Genomic DNA, 20,901 nt, shown 5'->3' with positions numbered 1-20,901 from the left:
GCTCTCCTTCTACCCACCCCCACTCCCTCACCTGCTGGGACTCATGTACTCAAAAAAAAAAAAAAAAAAAGCATTATTAAGGAATTAAAGACCTAAGGAACATTTAAGAATTCAAATTCAAATAACAAAAAACAGGTAAATCTTGGGCACGTGGCCGACTTAGAAGAGCTTGCAACTTTCAGTCTCAGGGTTGTGAGTTCAAGCCCCACATGGAGTACATAGGTTATGTAAATGAATAAACAAAAACTTCAAAAATATATATAGATATAGATACAGGTAACATATGGGGTGCTTGGGTGGATCAGTCGGTTGAGCACCCTACTCTTGGTTTCACCTCAGGCGGCAATCTCAGGGTTGTGGGACTGAGCCCTGCGTCAGGATCTGTGCTCAGCACCACCTCTCTGCTCCTCCGCCATTGCACATGTGCACACACTCTATTTCACTCAAATAAAAAAATACGTAAATCTTTTTAAAATATAGGTGATCTCTGGCAAACAAGACAAATTTAATCATTTTGATTTAATAAAAGCAGCTATATTTTCTCTAGTTTATTATTAAATATACCAAGCACAGATCTTTCTTTCTAAACTTAGTAAGTTTACTGATCAAATAAGCTAGCATTATTTTTGTTTAATGTTTATACTCCTAAAAAATATAAATTTGTATTTATCCAAAATGATTCTTCATCCTGGTAATTTTAATAGTAACTAAGTTTGTAGTATGTCACTCTGAAAATTAATTTCCAAGACTTTGGGTTAATTTACAACCTTAGATGATATTAATGGATATTTATTAGATACTTAGAGTATTTCTAAGAATACTAAACTACTGATTACTAAGCAAAATTTAAGTTTATATATTTTTGCTTCTTTTTTTTATTTGGTATAGAGAGGTTGTATCTTTGGGTTTAATGGACGTATTCATTTTTGCCACTTGGAGAAGTTTATAAAGAGTGCATGTGGTTGTAGAAGTTTTGCTAGTTTACTTAAATATTAGTGTGTAACAGTTTGCAATGATCGGTTTTCTCTATGAAATCAGAGTTAACTTTGGTTAAAAGATTTAATAAATATGAAATTCTCCTAGGAGCAATAGAGGTAGTGAGGTAGAACTTTGTACGCAAGGTAATGAGATGTGTTTCTGTTTACCAACGGAAAAAGAGAATAGTTAGCATAGAGGTCTCTTTCAGGCAACCAACTTGAACAACGGAAACTTGATCAAGGCAAAGGGGCCGGCAGTGAACCACCAAGCTGAATGCAAATAGGCTCACGAACCGACCACACCTGGAAACAGCCATAAGCCCTAACTGACCAATTACAACCCAGCACAGTTCCAAATATTACCAAAAAAGGGAAAATTCCACACTCCCTCACCCTGTTCAGTAGCTGTGGTCCCTCACCACCCCTTTGTCCCAGTCTTTGCTATCTTGCCCACCATTTGCTCTGCCTTGGGTGAATTCTTACACCTCCCACACTGCAGCTGCCACCCTATTGGGTTGGGTCACCCCACAGTTAGGTCCTAAAGTAAATATTCTAAATGAGAAAGAGAATGGTGAAGGACAAAAACCTGAATGGATACTGAAAGTTATATATTTTATTTCCCTTACAGTATGTCTAAAAAGTATGAATAGCTATGAAAGGTATTAAAATCTTAGCAAAGCTTGCTCAGTATGGGTGGGCTTATTTCATTAGTTCACTATTTACTGCCTCTACCTACAACATGAAGGGTTATTCTTTTTGTCTAATCTGCCTAGATTTCCAAGTTTCTGTGGCTTACCAGAATAACCTTATATGAAGACTTCCTTATGACTTCCTAACCTTATGATGATGAAGTCTTTAATGACTTCCATAAGAGCTCAGGATCTTTACAGTCATGTTACCTTTTATGTTTGTAAGTTTTATCATCCCTTTGAAATGAGCAGTCAAGTACTGTTTGTCTCACACCCACGATCCTATTCCTATCCTAAGTGTGCAAATCTACTGACATTTTTAAAATTTATGCCTCCCCAGAATAGCCTAAATGTAAAATGAACAATTCAGATTACCTTTGTACCTAAAACTATTTTCAAGGTTCCTCAGAAGGCCTCTGGACTATCACAAGGATGTATTCTTTTAACCTCGTGGAAAGAGAGATATCAAAAATAATTAGTTTGACACAGTTCTAATGAGTTATAACTCTAAGAGTTATCAAGTCAGAAGAGATACTTAGCCCTCTTGAGGTTAAATCTGTATGAGTAAAATGTTATTAATATAAATATTCCAGAAATTTATGCTATGTGCTAAGTATAGATTCTCACTGCCCTCACTGTCCATGTTTTATTTATCAGAGCCCTGGTACTGCTCTGTATTATAGGTTATCAGACATAATTTCAGTTATCTTTAAAAACATCAACTTGGTTGCATCTTCTGTAGTTTGGATCTTGTATATTCTAGGCCAGTATATGTAAATTGGAGTCCATATCACTTATCAATGGAGTTTTATTAATATACAAATGTTTAGGACCTTCCCCAGACTTACTGAATCTCTTTACTTGATCTTCTTGACCTATTTCTGGTATATGCTTACTATGTGTTTTGTCACATTCAGGGTATATTACATATCAGGACTATTATTATTTCTCTGTAAATATTCATCCATTTTTATAAGTTAGATGGACATTTATGGTCTTCTTTGAAACCAGGCTTTAATACTGATTACAGATATTCTGTATATAACATTTTTGGAATGACTTTAAGTTGCATCATTCTTTTTATGAATGTTTACATTTCATTTCTGAAATTTACCAGTAATGTTCATTACAGCCAACTTAAACCTTTAATCACTTAGGGATAGATTTTTTTTTTTGTTTTACTCTGATGCTACCCTGAAAACTCCCGAAATCAGTTGCAGCCCACAGTACTTTGTCTTCAACAAAGGAAGACACCTCCAGAGCTCCATGGAGAGGACTGTTAGGTATTCCTGGGTACAGGCTTTTGATGGCATAAATAATGATAGGACATACCAATGAACTGAGTCAGGATTTCCAGAACTATACCTGAGCTGCAAATAAATTTATGATCCAGGGAAACAAGAATTAATTATATAAGACTAAATGCGCTGATGAAGGCTGAATGTAGTTTCTGTTCGGAGTACTTCTGATATTGTTTCAATATTCAATTTTTTTGGCATTTAAGGAAGTCCTTTCCCTTGTCTACAATTTAGTAGACAACTGTTTTGTAAACTAAACTGTGCATCATTTGTAAATGGTATAAGTCTCCCTGCATGACCACTACAGAATTCAGGAACTCTTGTTGAATATTCTTATATCCACGGCAATATAGGTATTTGTACATGTTCAATATGTCCTTCTTCTGTGGTTATGCATCAAAGGCCATACCTAGATTGACATATTTGACAATGTACTTATTTAATCAGAGACGACCAGTCACTTTTATGGAACAAAGGTAGACAAAATCCTTCCAGGAAAGTGACATGGCTCCAGGATAACAAATTACAAAAGTTCCCTAAGGTGGTAAGGAACCTTTTTAGAGGATCTTAGGATATTTTAGGGACCTTGAAAAGGGAGGAAAAATTTGCCCAAACTAATAGGCATCACAGAACAAGTCTGGTGGCAAGTAATTGGTCATGAAGACATACATGAAGAAATCTGAGAGTCCTTATGAAAAATTTTAGCAAAGCAAACTTAAGAGAGCTTATGTGGTAAAGAACAGCAGGACTTCTGCCCCCAAAAATGCCTTTTTGGCATAAGGATTTTGAGCTGGTTAGTTAAAGAAAAACAAACAAAAAAAAAACAACAGTAAACATAGGGAAATCTCCGAAAATGAAGAAATTGCCCTTTTTTGAGGGACATTTACATTTATAAGGGAAATCTCCATTTGTAAAGGTATCTCCCACCCAGTACTAGGAAGTGGAGGATGACTAAAATTCTGGAAATTCACCAATGGATAAGCCTTGGAATTAAAATCTGCATAACATTTATATCCTTGTTTATGGTACTTTGCCCTATAACCTCCCAAGGTTCTCCCCAGTGCCCACTCCCCAAATCTTCCGTCTTCAGCTAGAGATGGTACTTAATGTGGTGGCAAGGGCCATTTCGGAGTTACCAGTTTCCCCAGGTATATAGGAGATATACACGTTATTAAACTTCGGTTTGTTTTTCTTTGTTAATCTTTTAGTTATAAGAGTTAGAGGGGTCTCAGCCAAGACCTATAAAGTTAAAGGGAAAATTATTTATCTTCTATAGTTGCAAATTATTCATTCTTGCTATACCTAAATACATACTCAGGCCAAATATTAGCCCACAATTTTGTGATCATAAATAATGTTTGAGATTTTTTAAATCACAAAAAGGAGAAGAGTAGAAATCAGTAGAAAATTGCATTATCTATATAGTATGCCTTTTCAATTCCAGGTTATTGGATTTCAGCTTAATCCCTTGTCTTTAAGCTATTTTATTTCTTTTTAAGTTGTATGACTGATAGATATGCAAATTATGTCCTGTGTCCTACTGGTATTGATTTAATTAGCTGCCCCTCCCCCACAAAACCTCCATCTGCTCCATTTGCATTCCTTTTTTCCACGTGTATTTGTGCTGTTTTGACTTTTACTTTGAACTGGTTATAACATCTACCTAGTTCCTTTTTATCACATGAATAAAATCTTTTAACACAAATTTTTTATCTGTAGGAATCCTGATTCTTAGCTTTTGAAACAAAGGTGTCTTCTAACAGATGAGTGAATGTGAGGTTGAGACCCTCATTAGAAGGTTTAAGGTAGGTGGAAATCCAGACTTTGCTAATGGGTCTACTTCTGGAATAATTCTAAATCCTGCAGCTCCAATTACCTCCTTATTTTCCTGAATCCAGGGCTCGACCTGTCTGCTTCCTCCACTGCTTCTACCTTCTAGGACTTCAGAGGCCGGTTTTCCTCCCCAAGAGACCCACTATGGACAGAATGCAGTTTCACAGTTTATCCTCTATCCCCCTACTCCTGAAAGAAACCCTCCTCTATTTTGAGAATTTCAAAGAGTTTTTACAGCTAACAACAATGAGAAAAACACAGGGGGTAAAATGACCTACCAAAGGAAAGTCACAAAGTTTCAAATCAGATCAAACGGGGAAAAGGCCATTTCTGGTTTTCATTAGCATGTAAATGGTAGTAGATCCTAGCCTTCAACCATGGACATTTTTCCACAACTACCTTCCTCCTCCTTTCTCGTTGATCCAGCTTCTCCTCCCCGCCCTCAACCCTATCATGAAACACTAGGAAAGACAAAAGCCACAATGGGTGAGAAAGGTGGGTCTTTTCAGTACACAAAGAACTAAAGTGAGGTTCATCTACATTTCAGAGGAAACCCCAGATACTCTTTTCTCCTTTTACAAAGAAAGGTTATCTTTGAAGAGTTCCTCTGGAATATTTGCCGAGCTCAAAGAGAGACCTTCAGGATGAGGCCCTGGGGTTAAAGCCAAAAGACACAGGGTATTTATATCTTCTTTACTTAGTGTGTATGTTGGGGAAGGTTGAGAAGTAAGATTTGGGGGAGTGGAAGGTAGGGAGCAGGGGGAAAAGCCACAGGGAGGCCATTCAATCTTTTCTTCTTTCCCACTCCCTAGTTTCACAGAATCAGTCCTCTGTAGTGACATCCTGTGAGAAGAGAGACCTAACCAAAACAGAAGCAGGGAGGGTAGTTACAGGAGTTATTAATAGCAGGAGGAAGAGAACTTCTTTTAGTCTCAGAAATTATATATTCTTACATAAAATTCTTATATAAAAAGATGAACCTGCACAATACCTTTTATGGTTAAGAAATGAAAAATGGGTGATTAATGGGATCTTGTGGTATAATTTAGGTCTCTTTTAGCTATTTTATTTCATTATTATATTACATGTAACATAAGAGTTTCCACTTATCCTGGATTCATACGGGGTATGAATAAAGAACAGAACTATATTTCTTAAAAATATAAAATGTAGGGGCGCCTGGGTGGCTCAGTGGGTTAAGCCCCTGCCTTCGGCTCGGCTGGGGTCATGGTCCCAGGGGTCCTGGAATTGAGCCCCATGGACCCTCTGCTCAGCAGGGAGCCTGCCCCTCACCCCCTGGCTCTGCATGCCTCTCTGCTTGCTTGTGATCTCTGTCAAATAAACAAATAAAATCTTAAAAAAAAAAAATATATATATATATATAAAATGTGAGGTTTTCAAAGTTGGATAAAGTTTTCCTATTTCTTACATTCATTATAGAATATTAGTGAAATCTTTTAGAATATGTGTAGAATGTATATTCTGTGCATTGCTAAGAACTATATAGATCAGAACTATATAGATAGAAAAATAATGTGAATTACATACAACTTCAAAATAACTTTAAATTTATTTTAAAGTTTATTTATTTATATAAGTAATCTCTACACCCAACTTGGTGCTCAAACTCACGATCCCAAGATCAAGAGCTGTACACACTTATAACTGAACCAGCCAGGTGCCCCAATATAATTTTAAATTTCCTAGGAGGCACTTTAAAAAATGACTAGGAAATATTTTAATCGTATTTTCCTAACCCAATATATATCCAAAATATTATCACTTAGATATGTAATCAATACAGAAACTTTAGATAATTTTTATACCTAGTCTTTGAAATAGTGTATATTTACACTATAGCACATTTCAACTTGAACCAGACACATTTCAAGTGCTATATAGTCATATGTGGGTACCATACTGGATAGTGCTGACCTAAATCATGTGGGAAACAAAGGCAAAAGAAAAAACTTAGAATTTCCTTACTGCCTACAGCCCACTGACAAGTCCTTGAAACAGGCAGGAGTGACCTTCCTTAAGGAGCTTAGCTGCCTCAATGTTGACACTTCCCTACAGGCAAATGGCAATCTTATCCCAACCCCCAATCCTGTAAGTCTTAACATTAAAAAAAAAACTCCTTTGAAAACTTTATCTCTAACCTCCAAGATACTCAGCAATCACCTTTCAAGCATATGGCCCATGGAAATACATCGGAAGTATCTCAGGACTGAGTTATTACCGAACAGTAATAAATGACCGTTTCCTAACAATAGCAGCCCCCTCAGGATCCTGGAAACCTTGTTTCCAAAATTCCTTAGGGGCCTATGCTGTCCCTAACCCCCTCCCAACTTGAAACTATATAATCAGTCACCCATCACAACCAAAGTGCAGCTTTTTCTGCCCAAGAGTCCTGTCCCCATGCTTTAATAAAACCACTTTTTTATACCAAAGACATCTCAAGAGTTCTTTTCTCGGCTATAGCTCCAAACCCCAACCATTTCCTACATCATAAAGATCAATTTTTAAGATCTACTAGCAGCATAGTATCATATAAAAAATACTGAATTTAGAATCTAGGAACTTGGGTCTTACCAGTTAACAACTATGTGATTGAGCTTAGTCTTGTTTTATTAATTTCCAGGCCTCTGTATCCTTAAAAAAAAGTTTACAACAAGTAACTTACATCTTGGGAAACAGCTCTAACATTATGGAATAATCTTCTTAAGTTTCTCTGTTAATAAACTCAAGATAAGCTCCATATTATATATGGTTATATTTTACTAACACTAAAATAGAAGAAATTGCTAATCATTCTATAAATTTTCTTTCTCCAGATTTCGAGTTACAGGAAAGTAACAGTTCTTCTGAAAGAACAATTAGCCAAATTAATTTAAAGTGATTTTTAAAAAGTTTAAAACATGATTTGGAAAATAATTTATAACATCACTACAGGTACAGTTCAAACTCACCAAATATTTATTAAGTATATTAAAAGATGAGTGGGGCTGGGTGTTTTTTTTTTTTTCCATGTAGGTGCTTATAATCTAGTAGGAGGAATAAAATATTAGTTTGACTACAGGGACATGCCTTATTTAACTACTGATCCCCACAGCCTAGACCCCAGTGCCAGCAACAATAGTGTCTGACAGAATGCAATACAAAAAGTACAAAACTGTACTGTTAAAGCTATAAGAAAGGAAAAAATTACCGTGTAAATTAAAAGAGAAAGCACATCCAGTAAAGGCTGGGAGATGGAGGTCGAAAGGGGAATAAGAAAAGGGAGCAGGAAAGAGTTAATGTTTAAACTGTATTATTGTAAGGTTGTAGTTCTTGGCAGAACTAAGGATGAAAAGGAACAACAGCATGAGTAAAATTGTAGATGGAAGAAAATATGCAACAAGCCTGGGGATAAGGCAGGACAAAGAGTTGGGACACATAAAGCTAGGTCCGTGCTTCTCACTGACCTAGTGATGTGTTTATATTGTGAAGAACTATGCTTTTTGTTGTTGTTTAGCTTTTTAAAAAAGATTTTATTTATTTATTTGAGGAAGAGAGAGAGAGAGAGAGAAACAGCACGAGAGGGTAGAGGGTCGGAGCGGGGAGCCTAATGACTCATCCATCCCAGGACTCCGGGATAGGATCATGACCTGAGCTGAAGGCAGTGGCTTAACCAACTGAGCTACCCAGGCACCCCTCTTTAGATTTTAAGTAATCTCCACATTCAACATGGGGCTTGAATTCACAACCCCAAGATCAAGAGTTGCATGCTCTACCAAATGAGCCAGCCAGGTGCCCGTGTGAAGAACTCTGAATTTTGAGACATCTATCCTTAAGCACAGGCCTTCAAGATGTTTAAAAAAAAATACTATTTTGCATTTAGAAAAATGTCACAGAAGGGTCTTGATTTTTAAGACTGTGTATATGTGTATTTCTATATAATGGTTTAGACCATAAATTAGTAAATAAATTCTGTAAATGGCCAAATAGAAAATATTTTTAGATTTTGGGGGCTTTTATGGTCTCTATTACAATTATTTAATTTTACTATTGCAGCTAAAGAACAGTTATAGACAATACATAAATGAAAGAATACAACTGTGTTCAAATAAAACTTGTTCATTCAGCTACAAGTATAATGACCTTGTTAACTAATATTAATTAATGTCTCTAAAACCTCAGTTTCTTTGATCTACAAAATGGGTTGATAATTGTTCCTGTTTCACAGAGTTGCAGTGAGGATTAAATGGGACAAATGAAAAGCACTTAGCAGAGTGGAAAACTCAAGCCTTAGTCTTATGAATGTTGGAACTTTGTGATGATGATACTCATTACCTGAGACCAAAATATAATTAGAAGGCATTAAAAATTTCTAGGAAGCAAATGAATCTGAAAATCTTATTCTTCATTGTACTAATTCTCAAAACTGTTTAGAAGTAAGGAAAACAGGAAACCAAAGAAAGGGGATGAAAGGTGTAGGTTGCTCATTTTCAGAACAGTCCCTGAGTATATAAACTATCTTTTTTTTTTAAGGCAGATTTTCCCTAACCTGTTTCTTGACACTACTGAAAGGCAAATATTTAATATTCCTAAATGGAAAACTTTTGCCAGATTTTTTTATTATCAACACAGAATCAACAATATCACAAAAACAAATTTTCCCTCTAGAGCATATAATGAGTAAGTTATTGGGCTAGAAAGTAAAGAAATAAAACTGTATGAGTTGGCCCATGAGCTTAATATCCTTAAGTCTATAGTTTTTGAGTATTATCCAATCCAATTTCTCATTTCAAAAAGGAAGGACATGTTTATCAAAGATTGTCTAGTGAAACATGACTTGCTCAAGATCTCTGGTAAACCAGACAGTTATGGAATGAGAGTCCTAGTTACTAGTCTCTGAATCCAAGTTGTTATATGTTAGTAACAAGTTCTAAACCATTTCTTTCTAATGCTTTCACTAATCAGAACATTGGTTCACCCAACCTTCAATAGCATTAGCTCACAAAATGTTATTAGGTATGAGGGGAGAGGGAAACCTGAATATTCCTTCCACTATCCACCTACCCAAGAGATGTGGGTAGTTGGAAATCACCCCAATGATTCTGCATCATTTCAATGATTTGCTTAGACCTGCTGCCTCAATACTAGAGAAACTGTACTTTATATATAAAGTCTTTTTACATATAATATACAATGCTGAATGTTTAGATAAATGAGGCAGATCACAAGTATTATAGTGAATTTAAGGATGGAATAATCAGGGAGAATTCTCCCAGGAGATGAGACTGGCTTCAAATTTCCAAGTAGAGAATGTATTTTAGAAAGTCAGTAATTTTACCAGATAACCCATGTCCATTATGTAGGTATTATGCTAGGTGCTGGGGACAAGGCAGTGACTAAGATGGACATGGTTCCTACTACCTTGTAGGTTAAAATTCCTGATCCACTATAGTATTATAAGATACTATCTACAAAGCTTTTGCAAGTTACACTACTGACTTTGATAATGTTCTTCAATTTTCTTTCCCAGGGAGGCAGAAATTGGAGTGAAAGCATGTGATTTCAACAGCAGCAGTGGCTAGTTCACACCTGCAATTCACATGGCAACTGTAGTCATGCAGTCCTGGTGACCACTTAGACATTAACCAGAGATTTAACAATTTAATTAGATTTCCTGTTATTAAACTCACATTGCAAACCTCAAATGAATAATTTTAAAGGTGTCAGACACAAAATATGGTAGGCTGCAAAGATGGAAAACATTTATAGAACTGTTTTTGATAAGCTATATTACAGTTTGATTAAATAGTAATTTAAATCAAAATAATATTTTAAAGACTATGACCACTCTGAAAATAATTCTGTAATTAAGAAATTTTGAAACTGCCAAGAACATGTTTTAATAAGCTTTACTTATAAATTTTTTTTCAGATTTTAAAAAGTCTAAAAAGAATAGGATAAACTTATATACAATTAAACTTAACTATGTTCTTATGTTCTAAACACTTCTATTAACTAATTCAATCCTCATAACAATGCCACTGTACACAGGAGAAAACAGAAATACAAAGACATACAAATAGTAAGAGACCAACAAGGATCCAAGCCCAAGCACTTGGGCCTCACACTCTTAATCATAAAGTATATAATACTAAGGGTAAAATATTTAAAAAGCAAATACCTGGGGTGCCTGGGTGGCTCAGTGGGTTAAAGCCTCTGCCTTGGGCTCAGGTCATGATCCCAGCGTTCTGGGATCAAGCCCAGCATCGGTCTAGGCAGGGAGCCTGCTCCCCTCCCCCCACACCCACCTGCCTCTCTGCCTACTTGTGATCTCTATCTGATAAATAAAATCTTAAGAAAAAAAAATGGAGATAATGGTAATCTATAAGAAAACAAAAAGCAAATATCTTAAATAATAAGCTTTATAGTGCTTTCACATTTATAAGTCAAATATGTTAGATAACAGTAATAACCTTTTACATTTATTGTCTTAAAGTAAAAATATATTTAAGTACACATTATCTCATTCAAATAGAATAACTCAGATTCAAATTCAACTGACCATTTAGAAAAAAAGAATGCATTAGGTACAAATACACAGTAGTGCTAGCAAATCCAAGAGAGAGAAACAGCAGAAATAGCAGATGTAGAGAGTTAAGGGTCAGAACCAATAGTTTAAAGTATCTTTTGTGTATCAGGTACTAGATTAGATAGACTATGAGTAAAGTATCATGATTTCAACAATGAGAAAACATTAAGTTCATCATGAAATTAATCCAAAATTATATACAGTCTAAGTGGCATAAGGATCAGAATTCAAACTGGACTGACTCCAAAACCTCTCTTCACTACCATGTTGCATGGCTTAATAGATAATGGAGAAAAAAAAATCTGCATTTTTTTGTTGATAGTAGTATCAATATAAATAATAGTTTTAGGTGGCTATCTCAAAAACTAATACCCTCTTAGGCTGCATTAATTTAATTGTAAAGTGAGATTATGCTTGGTGTTATACTCACCATATATAGAAAAGTGACCCACAGACATTTAGGCTTACATGAAATTTTAAGATACTTTAAGGAATTTTAAGGAAAATTAAAGAATAAGGTAATGATAACTATTTTCCAAATAATTAAAGAGCTACGAGATAGAATTATAGATTTGAGATTTTGGATCAAAGTAAGAATAAACAGAGTTCTCAAAACTGGAATAGGCTGCTTTATGAGACATTCACCTAGAGTTTAAAAACTAAGTATCAGTGATTTTGCAGAGCAAGCCATGATCAAGGTAGGAGATGAATTAGTTTTACTCCCTGCCTCTCTTCCTAATTAGAGCATTGGCTTTTACATGTTATGTGGTTATTCCATTTTAGTTTTTGGAGGGGAGAGGTGTTTTGATGTGTATAAAAAAATCTAAAAACCACTAGATTAAACATACTACAAGATGTCTTTCAACTCAAATTCTATATTCCTGCCTGGTTCTGATTAAGGTCAAGAACATAAAATCATATCTTGATTGCACTTGTCAAAGCAAAACAAAAACAGACCAAACATACCATTTTTTTCTGCAAAGGCAGCTGCGTCTTCTTTAGTACTGAAGGTTAGAACCATGTTGGACAAGGGATCAGCCCTGTAAGAAATAATTTTTTTTCCAGGATTTAACATTAAGCTTTAGCAGGGAAAAAAAGGCTTATTTAAGTAAAGTAAAATGTTAGAAAATAAATACTTGCTATAATATCAGAGAAGTATAATACTAATGAATTACCTTATTTTAAAATGTTAACCTTTAAAATATATTTCCCTGTGTTAAACTGAGATGTTCTAACCTGTACTGTCAAATTAAAAAATTTGTAACTATAAAGACATTCAGCAATTTTTAGTCCTTAATAAAATCATTTATTGAACTCTTCAAAAAAAAAGATTTAATTGAATTTAAAAATCCCAAAGGAATTCTCAAATTGACCTTATAAATTCAATATCAAGAAATCTACTGGTGAGTGCAACTGGAATCATCATTATCTCAAAAAACAGATGGCAATAACCTCTAAATGAACCTTCCATCATTACAGACAATAATTAAGCATATGGCCCCATGAAAAAATAAAGCTCCAAGAATCAACATCTGAGTTTTTCAACCTAGTATTAGTGATAATGTTTACAAGTCTACACAGAACCTTAAAAAAATATATAAAATATCATATAATTTCAGAAATATCACTTTTATTAGTACATTTATAAAAAGGTACAACACTGGGGCTCCTGGGTAGCTCAGTCGTTAAGTGTCTGCCTTCGGCTCAGGTCATGATCCCAGGGTCCTGGGATGGAGCCCCACCTCAGGCTCCCTGCTCAGCTGGAAGTCAGCTTCCCCCTCTCCCACTCCCCCTGCTTGTGTTCCCTCTCTTGCTGTGTCTTCCTCTATCAAATAAATAAAAATCTTAAAAAAAAAAGAAAAAAGGTAGAACACTGCTACAAATGTTTATTATTAATCTCTCAAAGGTGAATACAACATTCTATGAAACATCATTTAGAAATGTGGAAGTAGGGGGTGCCTGGGTGGCTCAGTGGGTTAAGGCCTCTGCCTTTTGCTCAGGTCATGATCCCGGAGTCCTGGGATCGAGCCCCACATTGGGCTCTCTGCTCAGCGTGGAGCCTGCTTCCCTCTCTCTCTGCCTGCCTCTTTGCCTACTTGTGATCTCTGTTTGTCAAATAAATAAATAAAATCTTTAAAAAAAAAATGTGGAAGTAAGAAAGTAAACATTTAGGATGTAATATGGATAATGAAAACACACAAGATACACAGGGAGAGAATATACAAGAAGTAACCCTCACTGAAATGAAGATCCACAAATTATTGCTGCTTAAGTTCTAGTCCTCTACAATGGTTACTGTTCTGGGGCTCCTATGAGATCCCTATAATGATATGTATTCTTAACATACCCCCTCCCCAACCCTGAAAGAAAAAGAGCTTCTCATCAGTTAGCTGTATTAGTACCAATAACACAATTTTACACTGATCCCTCCTTTTTGAAGCATATATGATTTCCCAGTTGATAGTTTAGATAAACTATACTGAGAACAGAAATGTCAACATAAATATCCAGTAATTTTTATTTTTAATTTTTAGAAAAGATTTTATTTATTTATTTTACAGAGAGAGAGATCACAAGTAGGCAGAGGGGGCAAGGGGAAGCAGGCTCCCCACTGAGCAGAGAGCCCGATGTGGGGCTCGATCTCAGGACTCTGAGATCATGACCTGAGCTGAAGGCAGCAGCTTAATCCACTGAGCCACCCAGGTGCCCCTATTTTTAACGTTTTTAGAAGATTATTTATTTGACAGAGAGCACAAGCAGGGAGAACAGCAGAGAGAGGGAGAAGCAAGCGCCCTGCTGAGCAAGGAGCCTGAAGCAGGGCTGGATCCCAGGATACTGGGATCATGACCTGAGCTGAAGGCAGACACTTAACCAACTGAGCCACTCAGGTACCCCCAGTTAATTTTTTATATATATATATATTTATTTTAGAGAGAGGGAATGAGCAGAAGGGTCAGAGGGAGAGGGAGAATTTCCAGCAGACTCCCTCCCCACTGAGCACTGAGCCGGACGGTGGGCTGGATCCCACAACCCTGAGATCAGGAACTGAGCTGAAACCAAGTCAGATGCTTAACTGTGCCACCTAGGAGCCCCTGATCCTATAATATGATTAGTGCTGACATTTATGTTAGCTTAGTTGAGAACAGGAAGCAAAACAGAAAACTGTAAGAAAAACTCAGGAGCCAAGAGCTCTATAATCTGCAAAGGTGGTATAGCTTTTATTTTTCTCACTTTATTTAGGAAAAATTACATAGGTTGAACAGTAACAACCTGCATCAATAAGCCAGCATTTTTCCAGCCATTCCATTTCTATTCCTATTCTCCATCTCCTATATTTTGAAGTTCTTTTCTAAGTATATTGCCACAAGTAGCTTTCACCCTTTCTTATCCTTACCCAAAGTGCTATACATTCCTAACTAATCTTTCCTCCTCCTCAACTCCAATCTACCCTTCAACATGTTGTCGGATTAACTTTCCTAAATTCGACTCTCAAACCCATTGTCCAACTTTAAAACTTAAAAGGAGGCGGCACCTGGGTGGCTCAGTTGGTTAAAGCCTCTGCCTTTGGTTCAGGTCATGATCTCAGGGTCCCGGGATGGAGCCCCGCATTGGGCACTCTGCTCAGCGGAGAACCTGCTTTCCCCTCTCGCTCTGCCTGCCTTTATGCCTACTTGTGATCTCTGTTTGTCAAATAAATAAATAAAATAAAATCTTAAAAAAAAAAAAAAGAGGGGTGCCTGGGTGGCTCAGTCATGAGGCAGCTGCCTTCTTCGGCTTGGGTCCTGATCCAAGGGTCCTGGGATTAAGCCCCCATCGGGCTCCCTGCTCAGCAGGAAGATTGCTTCTCCTTTTCTTACTCCCCCTGTTTGTATTCCCTCTCTTGCTGTCTCTCTGTCAAATAAATAAAACCTTTAAAAAAATAAGTAAAACTTAAAATAGTTCCCAGTGTCTACCAAAAGAATTTCTAAATCTCTTACACTTTAGCATTCAAGCACTTCTACAATATGATGAGAACACAGTTTCCAGTTTTTTTAATTATTCCCCTTGGAGGTAACCAACTAGTCAAACAGATAGCTAAGTGATTCTCTAAATGTAGCCTGTAAGTTCCCACCAGCTCAGTCTGTTCCTTCCACTAGGAATACAGAGAGAGGCCACTACCTCAGCATACAGAAGTCCATCCCAAATATCTCTCATGGTTTACTATGAATCTTTTCCATGAATCATTTATATCCTACCCTCCTCTAAGTATAAATAAACTCTTTTCAATCTTTACTTATATTTTTAAACTTCATTTGCTCAATTCCTAATTACTGGCGTTCCAATTTGGGTAACGGCAGATTTACCTACCATTAAATCAGACTTATTTGCCCAACAATTACATAATAAACTACAGACAATAAAAAAGCCCAACTGTATGAAGGGAACAGAGTGGCCAAAAGCAGGAATGAAAATGGAGAAGATTCAACTTTTGAAAGGAGGGAGCCACAGAGGATTAGATCCAGTTGATAGTTTTTCCTCTAAAGGTATGCTCTGGTCCAGACATTAGGACCATCAAGAACTCAAGCAGAAAGTCTTACCAGCACAAGCAATCTGGAGACAGGAGTTTAGGATTGCCAGAGCAGCTAGAAAGTTAGGGGAGGAAACAGTGAAAAGGAGGAATCTGCAGAGGAGGGAACATCTGAACTGCACACAAATGTCTAAGGTGCTAAAACAATAGCTGAGAAGGCTGAAAGAACTAAGCAGAGATTTCAGCAGCTGTTTCCTTGCTATAGGGGAGACTGAGTTTGAAGTTCCACGGAGATAGAAGGACTTGGTAAGGGCCTTGTGCTTTCCACTGAAACCTTAAAAGGGCCATGCCTTTTTATTATTTTTATTTTAAGTAGGCTCCACGCCCAGCATAGAGCCTAACCTGGAGCTTGAACTCATGACCCTGAGATCAAGACCTGAGATGATACCAAGAGTGAGACACTCAACCAACTGAGCCACCCAAGTGCCCCCATGCCTTGTTATTTTTTTTAACACTATGTTTTAGGACTAAGACCAGAGTAAAACTGAAAGAGACCCAACCTAACAAAGCATAAAGTAAATCCTCCACAAACTCAAGGTAATCTATTCAAAATTAACTATCTTCTAGAGCAAAACTCATCACATTACCAGTCATTAAGTGGATAGGCATAAGGATAGAAAAGTAACGGAATAACTTTTTTCTTTTCCTTTTTTTCAGAATTAAACTTCTTAATAGAAATTAGCTGGCTCACGATTAATTAGCATATTAATATGAAGCCATATGTTCACCAGAAGATATGTACAAGAATCTTCATTTTAGTAATATGCATAACCCCAACTGAAAACTGTTACAAAAAGACAACAGAGCCAAAATGGAGTCACTTGTACTTGGCCCCACATCAGCAAATCAAGACTTCACTTTAACATAACTGCAATTTCAATTTCTCTCAGGAATGTAATCTTAAAAGAATTAATCTGGAATACCAGAGAGGTGAGATAATCAGCTCTTTCCTTGTCCTTGCCCCCTTCTTCCTGTAAGTCTTTCATTTCACACACCATTTAGAAGCTTTTCTATTTGCTAGATGGAATGCTGCCGGATTCATAAATCATTGAATAAAACCAATTTGTTCTTTAAATTTACTCAGCTGAATTTTGTTTTTAACCAATTTAATGGCAGCAGTGGGATCTGAAGCAACTTTCTGATGGCATTCAGAGACAATGAGTGACAGGTGTATGGGACCCACAAACCCTTGAGTTCTTGGTCTTTTTCACCATTTCCAAGAGCCATGGTAAGTTCTTCTTGATTCTCAGCTCCACTCTCTATCAATCTCAAGCTAACTGACTTACTAGTCAGTCCCATGCTGGGAGCTGCTGATAGATAACATCACAATTCTGGAATTCCGGTTTAACTGGTGAAAACCCCTAGTCCTTGATTCTGTCCCAAGAGCCATATGGGAACTGTTAGTGGCAGCTGCAGTTTCCCACTGATATGGAGCCTCCAGACCCCGTTTGTTGGTATTTGCTAGTTCAATCCTTTCCCCAGTCCAAGGTTCCATGATGGAAAATACTGGTGGTACACAAAGGGCTATCTCATGGCCAGGACACAGTTAACATCTCTTGGTTACTGCCAATATGTTAAGGTATATGTGTCTGTTTGTCTTGTGTTGTGTAAAGGTTAATGCTAGTAGGGATGCTGGAAGCCAAAAAGCTCCAAGAATCAGTGGGAACACGTTAAGAATTCAAAATTCTAGAATATTCACCACCAAACTCAAAGATTCCCAGGTTAGTAGAAGTTGGTTGCAGAATGGATTAGATTGACACTGTATCACTGCCAACCTCAAGAAAATTTCTGTGCAATGAGGTATACTGCAAAATACCACAAAATCCCCAATGCAGCAGCACATCCCTTTCAGGTATTAGTTTGGCTCTGAGACCCAAAGGCTCAGCTTGCGCGGAGGGGAGCGGGGGAGGAGGCAAAAAAAAAAAAAAAAAAAAAAACCAGAGGGAGATCCTTAAATTCTAAAAAGTTAGGCATGCCACCTTTTGGCACACCTGCATATTTTGTCTAAGAACTATAGTCTCAGAAGCTTTAAATATCTAGAAAAACGTCAAAATTTTATTAGAGACAACCTGGAATTACAATGGCCATTATGGCAAACATTCCAATTAGATGAGATCATTCATTTAAGAAATCCACTTGAAAACAGGGGTTCCTGAAGTGAACAAACTTAGAATGGGATATGTGTTTTAAATGGTTTTCAGAAGCTTGCAAAACGTATCAAATTGCTTCATTTTTTGCTAATGAAAAATTAACGATACAAGAGGTACTTAAAAAAAGTAAAACTGACATGATTTCTATTGCTCCCCCCAATCTTCCTTGACCTGAGTATTCCACATCCTATATCTGAACAGCCATTCCACTCTGATGAGACTATTAAAAGGTTACCTTTTATGATAAATTCACATGAGGCTGCCGGGTGACTCACTCCCTGGTCAAAGACCAAACTAAAAACCATAGTTAAAGAATTTCCTAAACCCAAGGAGGATCCCCAAAGTTTTCTGAAGAATTTATTAAGGTCATTTTGAGGGCCTATGCCCCCCAGGCTGCCAGATCTCATCAGTTTGTGCATATGCTGGTGGGACTTGGTGAAGCCCACAACTGGATCCAAAATGCAGGACCATCTAACTTCAAGGACGGTATCCAGGATCCTTAACCTTTAACCTGATTGCTTTGTGGACTAGAAAAGGTGGACAGAACAGCCAACTGATCTTTAAAAGCCATTCCCAGAATCTGACCCATTCACATTAGTTGGTAAATTATTCAAAGATGAATCTGCCGCAGACTTTAAGCCCACTTGGAAGGTTCCTTCCTACAGCATTCCGGGGCTCCATATAATAAACGAGATCACCCAATTTGCTCTAGCTGCCCTATTTGTAAATGGATTATTTCCTGAGATTAGTGGATCGATAAATAAGCAGAAAACATGATGGGAGACAACTGACTGAACTTGTGGTTAACAGATGAGCATTTTCAAAGAACTGGGGAACACCACCACAAACAAAGGTCTGCCAAACTACTGGCCTTACAGCTATAATAGCTCCAAGGCCAGGCATCTGGATCCCCCACACCACACCTTCCTAGGGGCTCACCATCAACAATGGCCCAAGGGTTGGTGTTTCATTTGTAATCAACTGGGACACCAGAAAAAAGTATCCTCAAAGGTCCTAAGCAAATCTGTCAACATCAGCTCAAGTGAAGTAGATGTTTCCTCCAGAAATATTAGTAAAAAATATTTAGCCAACTGAGCAGGTAAACTTATTCTAGCTACTAGAAAAAGAACTTAGATCCAACTTCTTTTATACTTAATGAGTTGTGTATTTACTGTACCTGATTCATGGCAGTAATTTTAACATAGAAGTTGTAAGTTCTCCATTACATCTGTCTGTATGTCTACATGTGTCTAAATATATGTTACAGATTTTTTAAAAATCTAGATGGTATTGGTAAAATTAATTTGTAAAAGAGCTCTCTTAAATTGGTTTAAAGAAAATTAAGCATTTTTTGAATTAAGGTATCCCTAAATTTCTCAGATATAAAGAGAAATTAACCCAATGCTTTTCATATTAATGCATATTCAGCATCAAAGCTAATTTAAGTTTGTTGGTTTGATTAAAATAGGTCTTTAAAAAGTTATCAATAGTGAATATAATGCAGACATAAACTTTTATTCTACTTGGACTTAGTAGTCAAATATGTTCACATTATCTCTGTTATAGAACTTGTCAGCAAGAAAAGTAACAATATGATGAATTTTCATAAGTTATCTAAATGTAATTATTGAGAATGAGTGAATTAAACATTTATTTTAGAGCACGCACGTGCATGAGAGTGGGGAGGGGCAAAAGGAGAGACAAAATACCAAGCATACTCCTCACTGACTGTGAAGCCCTACTTGGGGCTCAATCTCATGACCCTAGGATCATGAATGGAGCCAAAACCAATAGTTGGATGCTTAATTAAATGAGCCAACCAGGTGTCTCAAGAACAAGTGAATTAAATAGATGAAAGCAGGATAAAAGTTCTTTGATGAATTTTTAAAATCGTTTCCCCAAATCTTTTTGTTAACCTGAAACCTTAAAGTTGTGTTAAATTAAGTGATGGAGGATCATTAAATACATAGATCATTTACAAGTAGGAAAAACTGAAATGTTAATTACTGAATACAGGTTTATCTGTATTCTGATTACTTTGACTTCCTTTTACAGAGGAACTCTAAGTATTTGGATCTATTAACAAACATGTTTTGTGTCCAAGAAATTTACTACAGGACAACATGCATTTCCAGAAATAATAAAAAGTATTTATGAGTCTGCCAATTCACAGAGTGCTAAAGAAAAAAAATTTCATAACCATTTATTTCTTTATTTTCATTAATAATTAAGATTTTTAGGGCATCTGGGTGGCTCAGTTGGTTAAGACATTGCCTTCAGCTCAGGTCACAATCCCAGAATCCAAGGATCGAGTTCCACATCAGGCTCCCTGCAAGTCTGCTTCTCCCTCTGACCATCCCCGTTCTTGTGCTTTCTTACTCTCAAATAAATATATAAAATCTTCCAAAAAAAAAATTAAGTATTTTAGGGGCACTTGTCAATTGGTAGAGCATGCAGCTTTTGATCTCAGGGTCATGAGTTTAAGCCCCACTTTGGGCACAGAGCCTACTTTATTTTAAGGTTTCTAGGGTTAAAAATTCTAATATATGTAATTAGAGCCACTAAAGTTTGAGGAAAAGGAATCTTTGGACAGGTACATTAGGCATGGTCAAGACTGGCTAAGATTAGAATGAATATAGGTGAAGGTGTTTTATGGTAAGCTAGCATAGGGGCACCTAGGTGCCTCAGTCCCTTAAGCATCTGATTCTTGATTTCGGCACAGGTCATGATCTCAGAATCATGAGATGTTGCCCTGCATCAGGCTCCACGCTGAGTGTGAAGCCTACTTAAGATTTTCTCTC

At 36.7% G+C, this 20,901-nt stretch overlaps 1 protein-coding gene across 2 annotated transcripts in view; it reads right to left on the bottom strand.

The window, feature by feature from the left end:
• NDUFS4 (NADH:ubiquinone oxidoreductase subunit S4) overlaps positions 1 to 20,901 on the bottom strand; it is a 114,381-nt gene that overhangs the window by 13,277 nt on the left and 80,203 nt on the right. For both annotated transcript variants that reach the window (XM_059417112.1, XM_059417111.1), the window contains exon 4: positions 12,350 to 12,423. In XM_059417112.1, coding sequence (XP_059273095.1) covers positions 12,350 to 12,423 — 74 coding nt within the window. The remainder of the gene's footprint in view (positions 1 to 12,349; positions 12,424 to 20,901) is intronic.

The sequence above is a fragment of the Mustela nigripes genome, chromosome 12 (assembly GCF_022355385.1).
Source record: "Mustela nigripes isolate SB6536 chromosome 12, MUSNIG.SB6536, whole genome shotgun sequence".
Lineage (NCBI taxonomy): Eukaryota > Metazoa > Chordata > Mammalia > Carnivora > Mustelidae > Mustela > Mustela nigripes.
This window is presented reverse-complemented; position numbering and strand designations above follow the sequence as displayed.